General features: G+C 50.0%; 1 protein-coding gene across 1 annotated transcript in view; it reads right to left on the minus strand.

Annotated features, from left to right (window-relative positions):
- Nucleotides 1-14275, minus strand: part of MAP2K3 (mitogen-activated protein kinase kinase 3) — a 29596-nt gene extending 15321 nt beyond the window's left edge. Inside the window, exon 1 of the mRNA XM_028534629.2 lies at nucleotides 14044-14275. Within this exon, the coding sequence (XP_028390430.1) occupies nucleotides 14044-14092 (49 nt within the window). The 5' untranslated portion in view covers nucleotides 14093-14275. The remainder of the gene's footprint in view (nucleotides 1-14043) is intronic.
- Nucleotides 14276-16047: the final 1772 nt, after the last annotated feature.

Genomic DNA, 16047 nt, shown 5'->3' on the forward strand with positions numbered 1-16047 from the left:
ATGTGGCACCCCAAGGAAGCCCAGCTCTGCACCCTGGGTGAGACCACTCATGGGACCCTCCTCTCTGCACCACAGGTGCCAAACCATGGGGGAGGACCTCAGAGAAATGCCCAACTGACTGCCAAGATGAGGTCTCATCTGCAAGGCACTTGGCACAGGGTTTGGCACTCGGCAGGCGGTCCTACAAGAGACCAGAAATGGTCACCACGGTCATCATCAGCCTCTCCACAGAGGTGGAAAATTTCATCCTAAGTAATAGAACTATGGGTAGCTTTTATTCTTGACTTGATGCTTTTTGTAACTAGGAAGTAAAATATTTTATGTTAAAGTAGTAACTCATTTGGGGTTTGGCTAGGGCTCAGCCACCCCTCCCCTACACTAATCTATTCTTGGCCCCATTCGCACCTTCCTCTGTCTCCATCCTGCACACCCCTCTCCTGCTCTGGGATTGAAGACTGTCACAAGGTGCGTGCCCCTCACCAAGCCTCAGTTTGCCTATCTGTCAAGGGAGCTCCCACACCTGTGTCCAGGCCAGGTGAGTAAAGACCGTGTGAGGAGGCATGAGACACTTGGTGAAGGTGGGCTCCCACCTGCTTTCCTCCCAGGCCTAAGGAGGGGCAGAGGCTGCTGCAAGCACATGCACTGGGTGGATGGGAGGCACATGGTCGGCCTTCTTGCCCTCCTGCCCATATGGCGGGGTCACCAGGCCTACATCTGGAGTGACATGGTCTCCCTGGGGTAGCCGTGCCAGCTGTGAGAAGGAGTGGGTCAGGCTGCCATGGAGACAACAAGAGGCCATAGGCCACCACATGCTGCCACTGTTTGCCATAGACATCAGCACTGGGCCCAGATAGCCAGGCAGCCCAAGGCTGCCCAGGTGCAAAGCAACTGTGGCAGCCATCACCACAACAGTTTTACAAGCTACCACCACAAACCAGAAGTGTGCCAGCCTCTCTCTGCAGGGTCCCCAGTGCAGAGGGGCACAGCGCCAGGTGTGTATGTGTCCTCGGCCTGCACTGGCCTCCCGGCAGTACCACAGGCAGCATGCAAAGAACAAAGAGGCACTCTGCATGCAGACACAACTCCCACCATTTTGTCAGCCCTGTGTTTGTCTCCTCCCACTCACCATTTCTTGAAGAAGCCACCTTCTTTCCTACCTCAGGGCCTTTGCACATTCTGTTCCTGCTGCCTAGAATGCTCTTCCCTGAAACTTCATCCTAGCTGGTATACAATCCTCACCTTCCACCTACTCAGGGAGGCTCTCCTGGTTGCTCCAGCTAAGTCCCCTTATTACTGGCTGTCCTAGTGTCCAACTGGCTTCCCTCCTGTCACTTCTCACAAGTCACCATTTGGAGTTACTATCTGAGAGGCAGATAGCAAAATGTACTGACTCTGGAGCCAAGCAGCCTGAGTTCAAATTGTATCTCAGCCACTTCCTAGCCATATGCCCTCAGGCATGTGAGCTTAGTGACTTAACCTCTCTGGGCAACATGGCCTCAACTATGAAATAGATATAGTGGACCAACCTCCCAGGATTATCAGGTATGTCCAAGGAGCTTATCATTGCCAAGCTTTAGCAGTGCCTGACATGTGGAAGATTAGACGAAGTCATCTGGAAACCCAGGGTACCCAAGATAACAACAGGCCTCAGCCCCAGATGGCTACTCTCTTAATACTCTTAGCAGCCCCATGAGGGAAGTGTTTTCTTACGTCCATTGTACCAAGGGTCTCAGGGTTCTTAAAATCCACAGACTGGCAGAGGAGTGGCAAGGGTCTGGTGGGCTCCTCAGCAGGATGGCAGGGAAACACTTTGTGGGGTGAGGGAAAATTGAGTCCTAGGTACAGTAGGAGCAGGAGGAAGAGAGCAGAATTTGTGAGAGAGAGAAGATGCTGGTCTTCTCACAGAGGAGTCCAGGAAAAGCAAAGAGCTATCTTTTTGTACCTTTGCGATTCCTAACCATGAACAGTACCAGCTACTGAAATGTAAGTAACTTAAATAAAATAATAAGAAAGGAGGAGACCCTACTTAAACATTGTGTCCTGAGCTGCTGTAGGTCTGGGACTCAGTGTCCTTCTCATCTAAAGGTGACAGCCACTTCCTGGTGTCCTTCTCAGGGGCTCTTAGCAGCAGGACCTGCTCAGAACTGGTGGTGCTCAGAGACTACCCAGTGCAGATACTGGGCCAGAGGCCTAGGGAACTTGTCCAGAGTCACACACCAGGGCAGCAGGACAGTCAGGACTTAAACACAGGCCACAAGCTAACTGGACCAGTGCTTCTCCCAGGGTCACCAGATCCTGGCTCCCCACACTTCAGCTGTAGCCATGCCGTGTCCCCCACCCCCAAGCCTCCTTGGCAGAGGCCGACAGAAAATGAGTGAGGAAACGGGCTTTGGTACCAGGAAATCTGTGCTGCTATGTGATCATAAGCAAGTCAAATCCCCTCCCTGAGCGTCAGCTTCCTCCCTTGACAGTCTGCAGATTGTAAAGGCCTTGACCTCCTGGAGAGAACAAGACTGAGTCAGGGTTACTAAGACAAAGCCTAGCTCAAAGAAGGATCTGTGAAACCTCAGTAAGTCACTCTCCACTCTAGGCCTATGTACTCATAAAACTCAGTGATATTCAAGGGGGAAAAACACACCCATGATGCTAGGTGACCAAGAGGGCTAAATGAGATTCTGCATATTAAATGCCTGGCACCAAATGGGGTTGGATCACTGGCTACCTGGGCCCTGGCCCAAAGGCCACCAGTTACTAAGGTGAATCCTCAGACAGCAGAGTGGGCCCCCAGAGGGCGAAGTGGGCCTCCAGACTGTACACCCAAGTCCCAGGCTTCAAGAGGCTCTGACCGCAGAGGGATATTCCCTGAGTGACACCACACCTTCCCAGGGACTCAGGGGCCCTCCTGGTGCCTGGGCTCCTTGGCTGAGCTCCCACGTGTGTGGGGCCAGTGTAGGGTTATCCAGGCTCCCCCAGGCCACGTGGGAACACTGATGGGCCCTATACTCCTGGCTGGACAAAATGGCAGAAGTGCCTTTCCTTAACAAATGCCATTCTTGCTTTTATTATCATTAGTATCAAAACAAAATCTTACCAAATACAGTTGATAGAAGAAATACCTAAAAAGGTATTCTTGGTGGTAAAAACACTGATATGTAGCTCAGGTGCAAATTAAGCACTGACTGGGCACCTAATATACGCCCGGACTTGATGGGTCTCATGCTTCTCATCTTCAACAGCAGCCTGAGAGGTGGGTATTTTTATTCCCCTGGGTCAGATGAGAACACTGAGGAAGTCACAAAGGGAGTCAGGACATAGCTAAGCTTAAAACCAGCCTCTCCCACCTGGAAGTCCCCACAGGCTCAGCATTGGGCATCCAACCACAACACAGGGCCTGCCCTAGGCAAGCTGGGATGGGCAGCAAGCAGCACCAGTAGCAGGAGGGTGAGGGGAAGACTAGAATGCCAAGTCACTACAAGCAGAAGAACAAAGAGGGCAGGGAACATTTTCCAATCCCATACCCAGAGCAGTCATGAACAGGCATCCTGCCCAAGCCTCAACAGCCAACGACCACCAACATCAACAAACCACCTGCATCCTGGATGCCCAGCAATGCTCCCCAGTTCCCCATTTACTTCATTGTGCCCAAACACTGCCATGGACACCTAAGGCCCTGTGCTGATCACTTCACGCCCACTGGCTAACACAATCCTTAGGACAAGCCTTTGGAGCTGTGTCATCAGCACAGTCACACAGATAAAGAAAGTCAGGGCTGTCAGCACAGCTGTATGGGCCAAGCACTGCACAGTGTGAGCCCGGGAATTTAAGAGTCACAGCAACAACAAGAACAGCTGCAAACACTGGTATAGGTGAACTCTAAGCCACTGAGTTCTCAACCGTGCAGTGCAGGTGTGAGTGTCATCCCCATGATGCAAGTGAGGAAATGAAGCCCACACAGCTCCTGAGTGGAGGACACAGGCCTGAACCCGGCTGGCTGGCTCTAGCCTCTCCCCACCACTAACATACCAGTGCTGGCCCCACGAACCATGGTGTGGATGTGGGCCTGGGGATTCTGCAGAACAGTGAGCTTAAATATACCACATGTAAGTGAGAGCTCGATTTTAAAAAATAGTAAAGGGAGAGCATTTGAAATCTTGTTCCTGGCATATCAGTTTGTCAGTTTGGCTCAAATAACCTCGCATACACATTCTTTACAGGTTTGGATGTTTCATATATTGACGTTTACTTGGCATAGTGAGACAGGATTTAGAAGAAGCCCATCCGGGACCACCCTGCAGACCAGGGCCAGGTGCAAGGTACAATCAAGGGTCCATTGTGCACCACCTGCTCCCTGCTCTTCCTCAGGTGAGCCTGGGTGAGTCTTCTCTCAGAATTCCAGGCCTCCTTGCTGTAAGCAGCAAGCCATGACTTTATTAGAGCTATTCTTAGAAAATCCTTGAGATAGATGAGGGCTAAGATACCCCCAGGAAAGCGGGGAAAAAATGGGTTGCTGCTTTTAATTTAGGCTTTTTAACTGGATTGCTTACTGACAATCTGAACAAAACTCTTTGCTGGTTAAATGAGAGATGGAGACCTCTTTAGCTCCAAAACAGAAAGGACACTTGCTTCCCCAACCCAAAAAGTGGAGTGACAATAGTTGTTCAGACCCAAGTGTGGAGGGAATGGTGGAAACAGGTGCCACAAAGTGTCTTGTGTAGTAGTACAGCTGATCCCAGAGAAACTGGAGGGAGACACAGGGGAAAGAGCAGGAAGCCCTGGAATGGGTTCACCCCAAGAGGAGCCCGTGCCTTAGAAAGCATCATGGTTCCAGTGGCGTCAGGTAAGCTCTTGCTAGCCCTTGCCTGGGTATTCTTAGGTGACAAAGAATCTTTGTGCAGTTGCCTGAGGAAAATTTCCTGTAGGGTGTAAAGCAGTCCTATAGAAATATTCACCACATGTCTTGTCTGGAGATGTGCATGTCAGGGCTGGTTTTCTCTAGAAGTTTGCTCAGGCTATAGATCTCAAAATTGACATGGAAAATCCTGCCTCCCAGGCTGTCAAGCCCCAAGACAGGGAGCCTCCCATTACTACTAAGGTGACCGAGATGAGGATGTTCTGAACCTTCTAAACTAATCTTGTGTGCGCAAAACTAGAAAAAGTGAGCTATAAAATTAGAAAGAAGGGGGGGACGGAGGAGGGAGGGAGGGAGGAAGGAGAGGAAAGAGAAGAAAGGACTATTAGAGACTGTCTCAGAACTTAAAATGACCCTGACTGGTGTGGCTCAGATGGATGGGCATCATTCAGCTGACTGAAAGGTTGCCGGTTAAATTTCCAGTCAAGCACATCCTGGGTTGTGGGCCAGGTCCCAGCAGGAGGTGTGGGAGAGGTGACCTTTCTCTCACACGTCGGTGCTTCTCTACCTATCTTTCTCCCTCCTTACCCTTCTCTAAAAATAAATATTTAAAAAAAAAACTTAAAATAGCCTTTTCCCTTAAGATAAACTATATTAAAAAATTTACCAAAAAAATAGAGCTGAAGTTTTTTAGATAAATGGATCAACTTATAATGTTGTTTAGGTGTCAACTCTATTCTTTGAAGTATTAAAACTGGCTGTCCTTCTTAGGCCTTCCAGCCAAGACAGAGGCATAGGTAGACCCACTGCTCTTCCTTGCACAACCGTAAGAAGGATCACCACTAACCTCAAAACAAAAACCAGCCAGAACTGCCATAAAATCAAACTACATGGAAGTCTGACAACTAAGGATTTAAAGAAGAAATATGCACCCAGACAGGTAGGAGGGGCAGAGAGAGGGTGGCAGAGCAGAAAGGACACAGTGCAGCGGGCGAGTTAGTGGGATGGGTGGTCCCACATTCACATATGGCGATTAAAAACCAGGAGGGACATCTCCAAACATACCAACATCCAAATCATATGGATGCCAGAAGGAGAAGAGGAAAAGCAAAAAACTGAAAACTTACTTGAAAAAATAAAAAAAACTTCCCTGATTTGGCAAAGGAAATAGACATACAAGTCCAGGAAGCACAGAGTCCCAAACAAGTTGGAACCAAAGAGGAACACAGCAAGACACATCATAATTAAAATGCCAAAGGTTAAAGATAAGGAGAGAATCTTAAAAGCAGCATGAGAAAAGCAGAGAGTTACCTACAAAGGAGTTCCCATAGGACTGTCAGCTGATTTCTCAAAAGAACCTTGCAGGCAAGAAGGGGCTAGAAAGAAGTATTCCAAGTCATAAAAGGCAAGGACCTACATCCAAGATTACTCTATCCAGCAAAGCTTTCATTTAGAATGGAGGAGCAGATAAAGTGCTTCCCAGACAAGGTAAAGCTAAAGGAGTTCATCATCACCAAGCCATTATAATATGAAATGTTAAAAGGACTTATTTAAGAAGAAGAAGATCAGCCCTGGCTGGCATAGTTCAGTGGATTGAGCATGGGCTGCGAACCAAAGTGTCGCAGGTTCGATTCCCAGCCAGGGCACAAGCCTGGGTTGCAGGCCATAACTCCTAGCAACCGCACATTGATGTTTCTCTCTCTCTCTCTATCTTCCTCCCTTCCCTCTCTAAAAATAAATAAATAAAATCTTTAAAAAAAGAAGAAGAAGATCAAAACTATGAACAATAAAATGACAGCAAACTCACAACTATCAACAACTAAATCTAAAAAACAAAAATTAACTAAGCAAACAACAAGAACAAGAACAGAATCACAGAAATGGAGATCATATGGAGGGCTATCAGCTAGGAGGGAGAAGGAGGAGAATGGGGGGAAAGGTAGAGGCATCGCTGATAGGTACAAAATAGACAGGAGGAGGTTACGAACAGTATAGGAAATGGAGAAGCTAAAGAACTTATACATACAACACATGAACATGAACTAAGGCAGGGGGATTGGGGGAATGCTGGAGGGAAAGGGTGTACCAGGCAGAGGGTGGCAAAGGGAAAAAAAATTGGGACAACTGTAATAGCATAATCAATAAAATATACTAAAAAAAATAGCTGTCCTTATCTTACAAGGGGGAAGGTCACTTGGAATTTCACTTGTCAAGGACAGATATAAATTGTAAATTCCTCCAAAACAGAATTTGGACCCAACTGTTCTCTGTGTCTGTCTGTGTAAGTCTATGTATGTATGTTTTAAATGTGAGATAATTTTCTACTTCCAGAAGGTATTATTAAAATTAATTTAAAGGCAATTTTAAGAATTGGGTATTCTAAAATTCTCGGAAATATAGAAACTAACTGAAATGCTTTCCAACTTCATGTGATCTAGGATTAACCCTTAGTAAATAAAATCTAGCTTAAGTTTGGTGGTTTAAGTAAAACAGACATGTCTCTATTTTGCCTGGATTTTACAAAAATAAGTCCATGTTAATAACTGACTGATGTATATGAAATACGTTTCTAGAGGTTAAATGATAACAAAATGAATAGTCAGGACTATGGAAACCCTGATTTTCTGGCTCCCCATTTTTTCAATGTTTACATTCCTTTATGCATTTAAGCTGGAATTAAATTAGATATAGGAATTTAGGAGCTGATGCTATCAAAAGGAAACACCTTACACTATTGTCAATGTGTGATTAAAATCACTTCAAGGAAATGCAAAATAGGTAACTGCCTATTTTCATAGCAGGCTTGCGGAATACAAAGACTTTAAAAATCATTGACTGCCACCTGTTGATTTTGTTTCTTTATTTGAAAAGACATCAAATAAAAGACACTCTCCAACCTTGTTGGAAGGGACCTCATCAGGCACCTAACCATGAATGGACATCCACTGCACCTCTGACACTGGCCTCTACCTACAACAGGCATCAAAGACTCCTCCAGGAGAAGCTGCTGACACCACAGGCAGATGGATGTCCCAAGACATCAACAAGGCCTGTATGCCTGTGGACTGATATTCAACTCAGAATATCATTTGGTATGATTGTCTTTACCTGTCTGCCAAAAATATTAATCATGAAAATTATACTTGTCCTTTGGGGTTTTTTATATAGCTGAACAGTTCATGGTTACTGAACATGTGTAAATGTTATACTAGATGCCAAATGCAGAAAAATGGGACAGAATGCAAAACTTAGATCATTAGAATTCACAGGACAGAACTGATCCAGAGTGGGTTTTTTATGTGTGTTTTGGTTTTTTGTTTATTTGTTTGCACTGAAAACCTGACTGCCTTCCATCTACCTGTTCTTCAACTCAGACCCAGTGGTAACAGCATTGCCCCATCCCCAGCAGTCAACAAGATGAGGTCAATATTGAGAATTCCTAGGAGTGAGTCTTCTTAGCACTGTGAGACCGCAGACAGTATCTAACCCAAAGGCTGGTCATCAGTGAATCCTTCAGATTGATTTATGACCAAAAGGGGGAACTGTGGACAAAAAAAAAGGGTTCTATGGAAAGTAACCTCACAGGATGATTTGATCACAAATATGTCCCAAGCATATAAATTCTTTACTAAAAGGCTTATCTTTTCCTTAAGCAAGCCCTTCCCATTGTTCCTGTGCGTCTAGGTGAACACACCTGTGAAATGCCCCCTTTGAGACCCTCCTTCTAAAATGGACCACCTTCAAAAGAGCAATAATTTTAACTCTCCTGTAATGTAATCCCCACAGTGCTTCTCCCACCCTCACGTTATCATCCTTACATCCCTTCCTTAATTCCAAAGGCACAAAAGAAGGTGCAAAACTCATTCTCCACAACATTTGAGATCTTGTTCCCTGGCCTATGTCATCAGTTTGGCTCAAATACACTCCTGTAAAATTTTCAAAAATAGATATAAATAATTTAAAAAGTAAAGAAATGATTAATTTAAAAGTCAGGACAGTTGTTAGGGAAACACAATTCCAGGGAATCTTCAGGACTTCTTTAACTGAGTATTGGGTGTGCTGAATTAATTTTATTTTTATTCTCTAAAATAGAGAGGTACATTCTATATATTCTTTTGGTGTCTAAGATATACATACAATTAAAAAATTAATAGAAGGTCCCACATGCTGGGGTAGGGCTGGCCCAGGATGTGTCAGCACAGAAGGGTACAGCCCCAGCCCAGACATGACAGAAAGTTGGTACAGAGCCACTGGGGACAGGCCACCAGCTGGCACAGGGTCTCAGGGTCCCAGAGAAGCCAGAGTGGCTCCTGGAATGCCAACTCAGTCATGATAGCCCACAGAGAGACCCTCAGGGCAGGAGGAGGGCGACAGGGACCTTGTGACTGGGGTATGGGGGAAGCCCAGTGACCCTCTCCAAAGTTAGGCTTGGTGTCTGTGAGCTGCAAGGGGCCTATCAGACTGCCACCATCTGATCTTCATGCCCTTTCCATGCAGCTTTTGGGTTTCCATGGCTGAGCAAGCAGGCCTGACTTATGTGGGCAATGCTCCAAGGCTGCGAGCCCCAATGTCAGGAGTTGAGTTCAGAGCAGGCCTGCCCCATCATTGCCCCATCCGGCTGGGATGCTGGGTCTCCAGTGTTCTTCCTCTGGCATCAAATGGTGACACTCCCCACCTGAGGTCAGCCAATGGTTGCTGAGGCCCTGCACACCTCAGGCCCACCAGCACACCTGGCCTTGGGTCTGGACTTTCACAACCATGATTTCCAAAGCCTCCTGCTCCCCAGGTGGAGTTTTTTAAGAGTCGGGTCACTCCCCACTCACCTCTCTGTCCCCTCAGCTAGACCTGTGCCTGGCATTAATAAAGTTCTACCAACTGAGGGGCTGGCTTAGGAGGCTCCTGTCTTCTTGATTGACCATCCCATACCTCCCCATGATGCTCTGGGAGGGGCAGACCTGTAGCACCCACTCCTCTCTGCTCCTCAGCAGCCTCCCCAGGTATGCCCAAGAGACCATGGGAGCCCCCAGCTCCAGCTTAGGACCAGTGGGGAAAGAGTAGGGTGGCATTACAGGACCCTGCAGCCTGAGAACCATCATGTCACAGAGATTACTAGGTCATAATCAGAAGTCCCAGTTCTGTCTACTCATCCAGCAATGAACAACTGCCATCACCACAGCAATACAAAAATAATAACAGATGCCATTCGTTTGACAAACACTATCTCCAATCTTGACCACCACCCTGTAAGGGACAGGTGTTTCCTCCCACTTTACAGGAGAGGAGACAGGATCAGAGAGGGCAGTGGAACCAGTCAGAATTCAAATCAGGCCCACTCACCACCCTCTAAGCTCACGCTCTGCGCACTGCACTGCCCCCCCTCGCTTCCTGTCTTGCAAAAGTGAAATGAGTTTGTCTACATCCATCCTTCTGGCTGCCAGCAAGATAGACAGGTGGGGTCCCCATTCCCATTCTACAAGTGAAGAAACCAAGGCCTCTCATCAGAAATGTGGGCCACGCCCAGGGGACTGAAAGTATTGACAGAGTACAGTGAATGTGCCAGACAAGACGAGTCCCATGTCACACAGCAAAAGAGGCGGGGTTGGGATTTGACTGCAGGCACCTCCCTATACTCCTGTCTTCTGAGCTCAAGCCAACCCAGCACCACCTTTGCTCCTCAGCCTCCCAGAGCACCCAGCAATGCATCTGAGCTGAGGAGCCCCAGGGCCAAGGGCAGCAAACAGCTGTCACCACATGCTCCTGCTCCATGAGCAAGAGGAAGCAGGGCCCTTGCCTAACAAAGGAAGTTCCGGGGTGTGTCAGGCACCAGGCCAGGAGGGCCTGCCTGGAAGAAAGGGGTGGTCCCAGCCAAGGCTGAGGTCCAAGAAGGGGGCCACCTCCAGTGCCCAGCCAGGGCCAGATGCTGACCTGTGAGGCTGGGGCTCCCAGTCTCCTCACCCACCTGCTAGCAGGCCATCACCCTTTTAAACAGCAGCCAGCAGTATGGCATGCCCAGAGGGTGAGTCAACACCCAGTGCCCGCTGACTCACCCACCAGAAGCCTCCCACTACCCTGGCTTGGTCCCCACACAGGCAACTGAGACCTTTGCTCCCTTCAGGCCCTGGGCCACAGGCTGGCTGATAGTTTCCTGTGCGTCACACCAGAGATAGAGGAAGTCCCCAAGGTGCCACCCTCCAGTCTTTTCAACAGCTGGAGAGGGACACAACAGAGGGTGGAAGCAGGACAGCGACCAGGGCAAGCAGGGCACAGACAAAGACAGTGCTTCCTGCAGCATCAGTGTACCATGGCGCAGTCAGGGGCTGCATGAAGATCAACCATGAAGGGCCCACATGGGTGCACAGGGGCAGGGTCGGTGGCGTCCCTAAGGACAAATGTAGCATGAGGCAGCAAACCAACACCATGCAGACCAAATGTGCCCCTGCCCACTGGCCCCAGTGTCAGCTGTTTTTGGCTTCTGACCCCAGCCAAAGATGGCATATGTGAGGAGGCCAGGGAAAGCCAACAGGGTTGTGGGCCCTGGGACCTCAAGTACTCATGGAAAACTCCTCAGGCCAGTGGCACAGAGGATGAAGCAGGGCACCCACTGCAAGGCAGAAAACTCAAAGGTAAAGTTCCTGTAAGGTCAAGTGCCAACCACACCCTGCTTTGTTCAAATTCCTCTGAGGAGCCAGAGAGGAGCACCACACTGCGGCCCTAGGCCCAGGATGGGGAGGGCACAGGTGAGCGCCAGCTCTATGGACTTGGTCCAGCCACACATCCTTCTGTCTGACCTTGGTTTTACCAACTGTCAGATAGGTGGGACTGTAGTGAGTATGAAATGTGCCAGTTGTAAAGGATGTACACAAGAGGGTGCACCTCTGGCTTAATCTGTCCTCCAGGCTGGGCGCAGGCTGGAGGAGACACCTGTGCTGGACTCAGATGTAAAGCAGTGAGGGGGTGTCCCACCAGCTCAGCTCAAACATCCAGCATAGAACCAAGCAGAACCCTAGCTCTATCTGTCACAGTGGTGCGACCTTGGGCAAGGCACTGAATGTCTCCGATGCTGTTTCCTCTTCTATAAATGGGGCTGTGAGGGATACATGAAAGAGCTCAGAGCCCATGAAAAAATGCTTGATAAGTGGGAGCTTTTGAGACATTTGCCATTCGTTTGGGGAGGGAGCATTGTGGCTCTCCCACCGACTTCTTTCACAAATCCCAAAATGGCTGACAGGGTCCTGGGCCTTGGGGAGGACCTCCATCTAACTCACCCAACATTACCTGTTACCTGAACTCATAAACTAGAAATTCATCCTGGTCTCTCTCTGCAGGACTCAAGGAGGGCAAAGCCAGGACCCAAGTGGAACAGCATAGGGGGATCAAGTAGTGTCTCCCAAAGTGCATTTTCCCTTCACATACCTACATTAACTTTTATTTTCATGAGGCCCAGACCCCAAGCTGGAGAAAAGTTTCTGATTTCCCATGTTTCCAGAGTGGAGAAGTATATGATTTCCTGGTTCCCAGGCTCCACAAAGTCTGTGCAGTGCAAGTCCCTCCTCAGACACTAACCCCCTCGAGTGCCTCCTGAGTTACTCACAGTGGTTGGGCAATGGCCAGGGAGCTGACCTCCCACTTATGTAAGATGTAATTACCCTGCCCACCTCCATCTGGGCTCTGGCTCACAGCCACCACAGCCCCTCCCCAGGACTCCACATACCCTCCCACTGCCTGGGCCCCTCCAGAGAAAAAGAGGTAGAGACAACCCCTAATTAGGGGCCCACTGAGTGCCAGCTGTTACCTTCCTCCCCCCACTCCAACCAACTCTGCATTTACAACAAAAGCAGTGGCAAGGCCTTGACCCCACATGGCTGAGCCCTTTCTAGCAAAAATTAAAAAATAAAAATAAAACAGCTAGCAATGGTAGCAGGGCTGCACGGCAACTGTCCTTCCTAAGCACCTACTATGCACCGGCACCATTGAGGTCTTCACCTCATCACTCACTCTTGCTTAAAACCTTTTAGTATTCACTATCTCACATCATACCCCAGAGTCCAGAGAAGGTAGGTGCAATTACTCCCATTTTACAGGTAAGGCAACTGAGACTGACTGACACTCCTGCTGCTGGACTGAGGCAGCCCATTCATTACAGCTATGTCCAGTTTGGAAATCTCTCACACAACCCAGTCTACTGAGACCATGACATGCCAAAAACATCCTTTCCTCTTCCTGCAAAAAATCCCCCTTTCACCCTCCAAGTTTCATCCCCCGCCCCCCCCCCCTTGCATGACAAATCCTGCTGCCACCGCAGCACCGCCACCTCACAAAAATTTCCAGGAAGGCTGGCTACTTGGAGAAGACAAGAACGAGCCCATTGCACAGCCAGCACCCTGGGCTGGCAGCTGGCCCAGAACCCACAAACAGCAGGGACAGACCTGGTAGCAATCAACTCCAGAGACACTGGGGCTGGGCGAGGGTTGAGGGTTGGGGGAAGGATTAGCTCCCCAGTTTCCCAGCTCCCCAGTGCAGAGAGAAGCATGAAAGTCATGACAAGGAGGAGCCAATGTGCGCTAGGGAGGGGTGGGAAGCCAAGAGAAGTTCCCAGGGGACAGGGATGCAGGACAGGATGCAAGACAGCAAGGATGGGACCCTGTGGGGCCTACAAGGATGGCGAGAGCTGGGGAAGAGGAGGACTGGGAGTTCTGGGCTGAGGTAGAGCCAGGGCAGCTCATGGGGTGGGGGTGAGGGCGTGTAGCAGTTACAGTGAGATCCGTGGCAGAGGAGCCCCGCGGGGCCCAAATGGGGAGCCAAACCACAGCCTGGATACAGACCCGGGACCCAGGAGTGGAAGGGCAACTGGGTGCAGTATCAGAGTGAATCCCACCTGGACTCAGCTGGGTTCAACTGAAAGACCCAGATTGGAAGAGTTCCTGTCCAGGGTGCAGTTCCGGCCTAAAGGAGGTCAGAGTTCCCGACCTGGGAAGGATTGATCAGATCGCGATCTTAGACTGAGTCTGGGCCTTGGTGCAAAGCCAGGGCCTAAATCGGTGGTGCAGGTGAGGTCCCAGACTCGGACCCGGAGGAGGCTGGGGTACTACCCAGGTCCGGAACGGGCTGTGGTGGGATCACACAGAGTTCGGGTTCGCCACCTGGGCCCGGATTCAGCATGGGAGTCAACCGAAGTCCCGTCCTGCTGCTCCTACCTTTGGACTGGGGTATGCCAGCAGGTTGGCTGGAGGCGGGGGATTCCATAGCGCGGGCGGGTCCGAGGGCTGCGGCAGGGACTAATCTAGAGGGCAGCAGGCTCGATCCGGGCAGAGCACGCTCATTGCTGCAGTCAGGCGGCCCGGGTGCCGACGAGCAGAGGCATCCGGAGCTGAAGGCGACAGCAGCTAGGACGTGTAAGCAACTGGAGGCGCTGAAACCGAACTGTGCTGTGCTGCGAGGGCGGCTCGGAAGGCGCCCACGCAGGCCCCGCTCCCGTACGCCCATTGGCCCTCCAGTCTCCGGGGCCTGTCTCTTGCCTATCAAAAATCTGCCTGGCCTTGTCTGTCAAACACAAGCCTCGCCCCTTGCTGGCCCAGACCCGGGTCCTCCTACTGTCAAGGCCTCCGGCCAATCGGGAAACCCAGGTCCAATCAGGCTCCGCCCCCTCCCTAGCGAGAACTTTGTCCCTTACCCCGCCTGTCTAGATGCAGGTTCGGCTAATTCCCAAACTTTAGGCCCGGCCCCCTCAGGTCCCCAGCCCGCTGAGCCCCGCTAGTGCTCTTTGCGGGCCTTCCCCGGGTTCGTAATCTGAAAGAAACCAGAATCTTTTAGGGTGGCTCAATTGGGCCTGGGACGCGGGAAAGTAGGATGCTGCAGAGGAGTTAAAAGTGAGCTCCAGGTTCAGATCCCCACTCGACTACCTTCTAGAGGGGTGACCTTGGGCATGTCAGGCACCCCTTGAGCTGTTTTCGCCTCTTTAAAAGAGCGACCCTAACAGCCTCTTTGGGGCTGCTGATGAGAATGGCACCGGGCTTTACCCAGTAAACGTTTGACTGAACATTGTAAAGGGCTTAGCACAAGCCCAGCAAGGCGCGTTCATTCCCTGCTTCAGCGAACAGCCACTGAGCACCTGCACTGCATCAGGCACTGTGAACGCTTTGGGGGGATACAGTGATGAACTCGGTGGTACCTAGGTAGAAGCCAGTAAATGTAGCTTCAATGGTTGCGTTGCTACTGCCCTCCCCCATTGTACACATGGGGAAACGAAGTCTCAGAGTAAGATGGTATTTCAATACATTTACTCCAGTCTGCAAGCCTGGACAAAGAACTTATCCTGACTGTCTCCTGGGCCTTTGTATGTCTCCTCTCCTCTTCGGGCCTCAGTCTGTTCATCTGTATAATGGCTAGATGGGCCATTCCCCGCTTCTACTCCCACATGGAACCTTGGTAGATTTGAGGAGCCACTGATCAATCTGGAGCTGGGATCAGGTGACTCAATTGAAAGCTACTGCCTAGAGAGGGTGGAAAGCACCTGCAAAGGTCAAGGGATCAGCCCTTTGCCTCAGGGCAGGCATGAGTGTGTGGCCTGCCAGGCTCCTCACAAAGATGGAAGTAGATTCACCACCTGCTAGAAATGCTTGGAGCAGGGGTGCTGACCTCTGCTTGCCCATTTGTAAAATAGGGGTGATCCTGCTGGGCCCCACCCATACAGCGATGAGGAGGTCCAAATGAAGATAAGGGAGGGAGAACTATAATTATCATTATTCTCTTCCTGTGTCTCTTGCTTACCCTTCCCAGTCAGTGGGTGGAAAGTCACAGGTTCAAATGTCAACTCTGCCTCTTACTAGAAGTCACTGAACAGCTCCATCCATGCCTGTTCCATGGGGACAATGAGGCCTTTCTGAAATCAGTTCAGAACTCAGGCTTGGAATTGACTGCCTCAAGGACTGGCACTCACTAAATGCCCAGAAAATGTTTGTAAACCCACTGTGGGCCACCTCCTACAGAAAGCATGCTGGCCTTACCACTTCTGGGTAGCTGGAGTGGCCCAAAGCACTCTGTCCAAAATGGACCATGTGACCTTGGGCTAGTCATTTCCCCTAAGGGAAATGCTGCTTATCCACCTGAAAATGGGCACCCAGCTGCAATTACCTCCCTACCAGGACTGCAGGGTTGGCCCAGTGGGTTTTCTGGGTTCAGTCCCCTGCTGACAGCTCGGA

The sequence above is a fragment of the Phyllostomus discolor genome, chromosome 8, assembly GCF_004126475.2.
Source record: "Phyllostomus discolor isolate MPI-MPIP mPhyDis1 chromosome 8, mPhyDis1.pri.v3, whole genome shotgun sequence".
NCBI classification, from domain to species: domain Eukaryota; kingdom Metazoa; phylum Chordata; class Mammalia; order Chiroptera; family Phyllostomidae; genus Phyllostomus; species Phyllostomus discolor.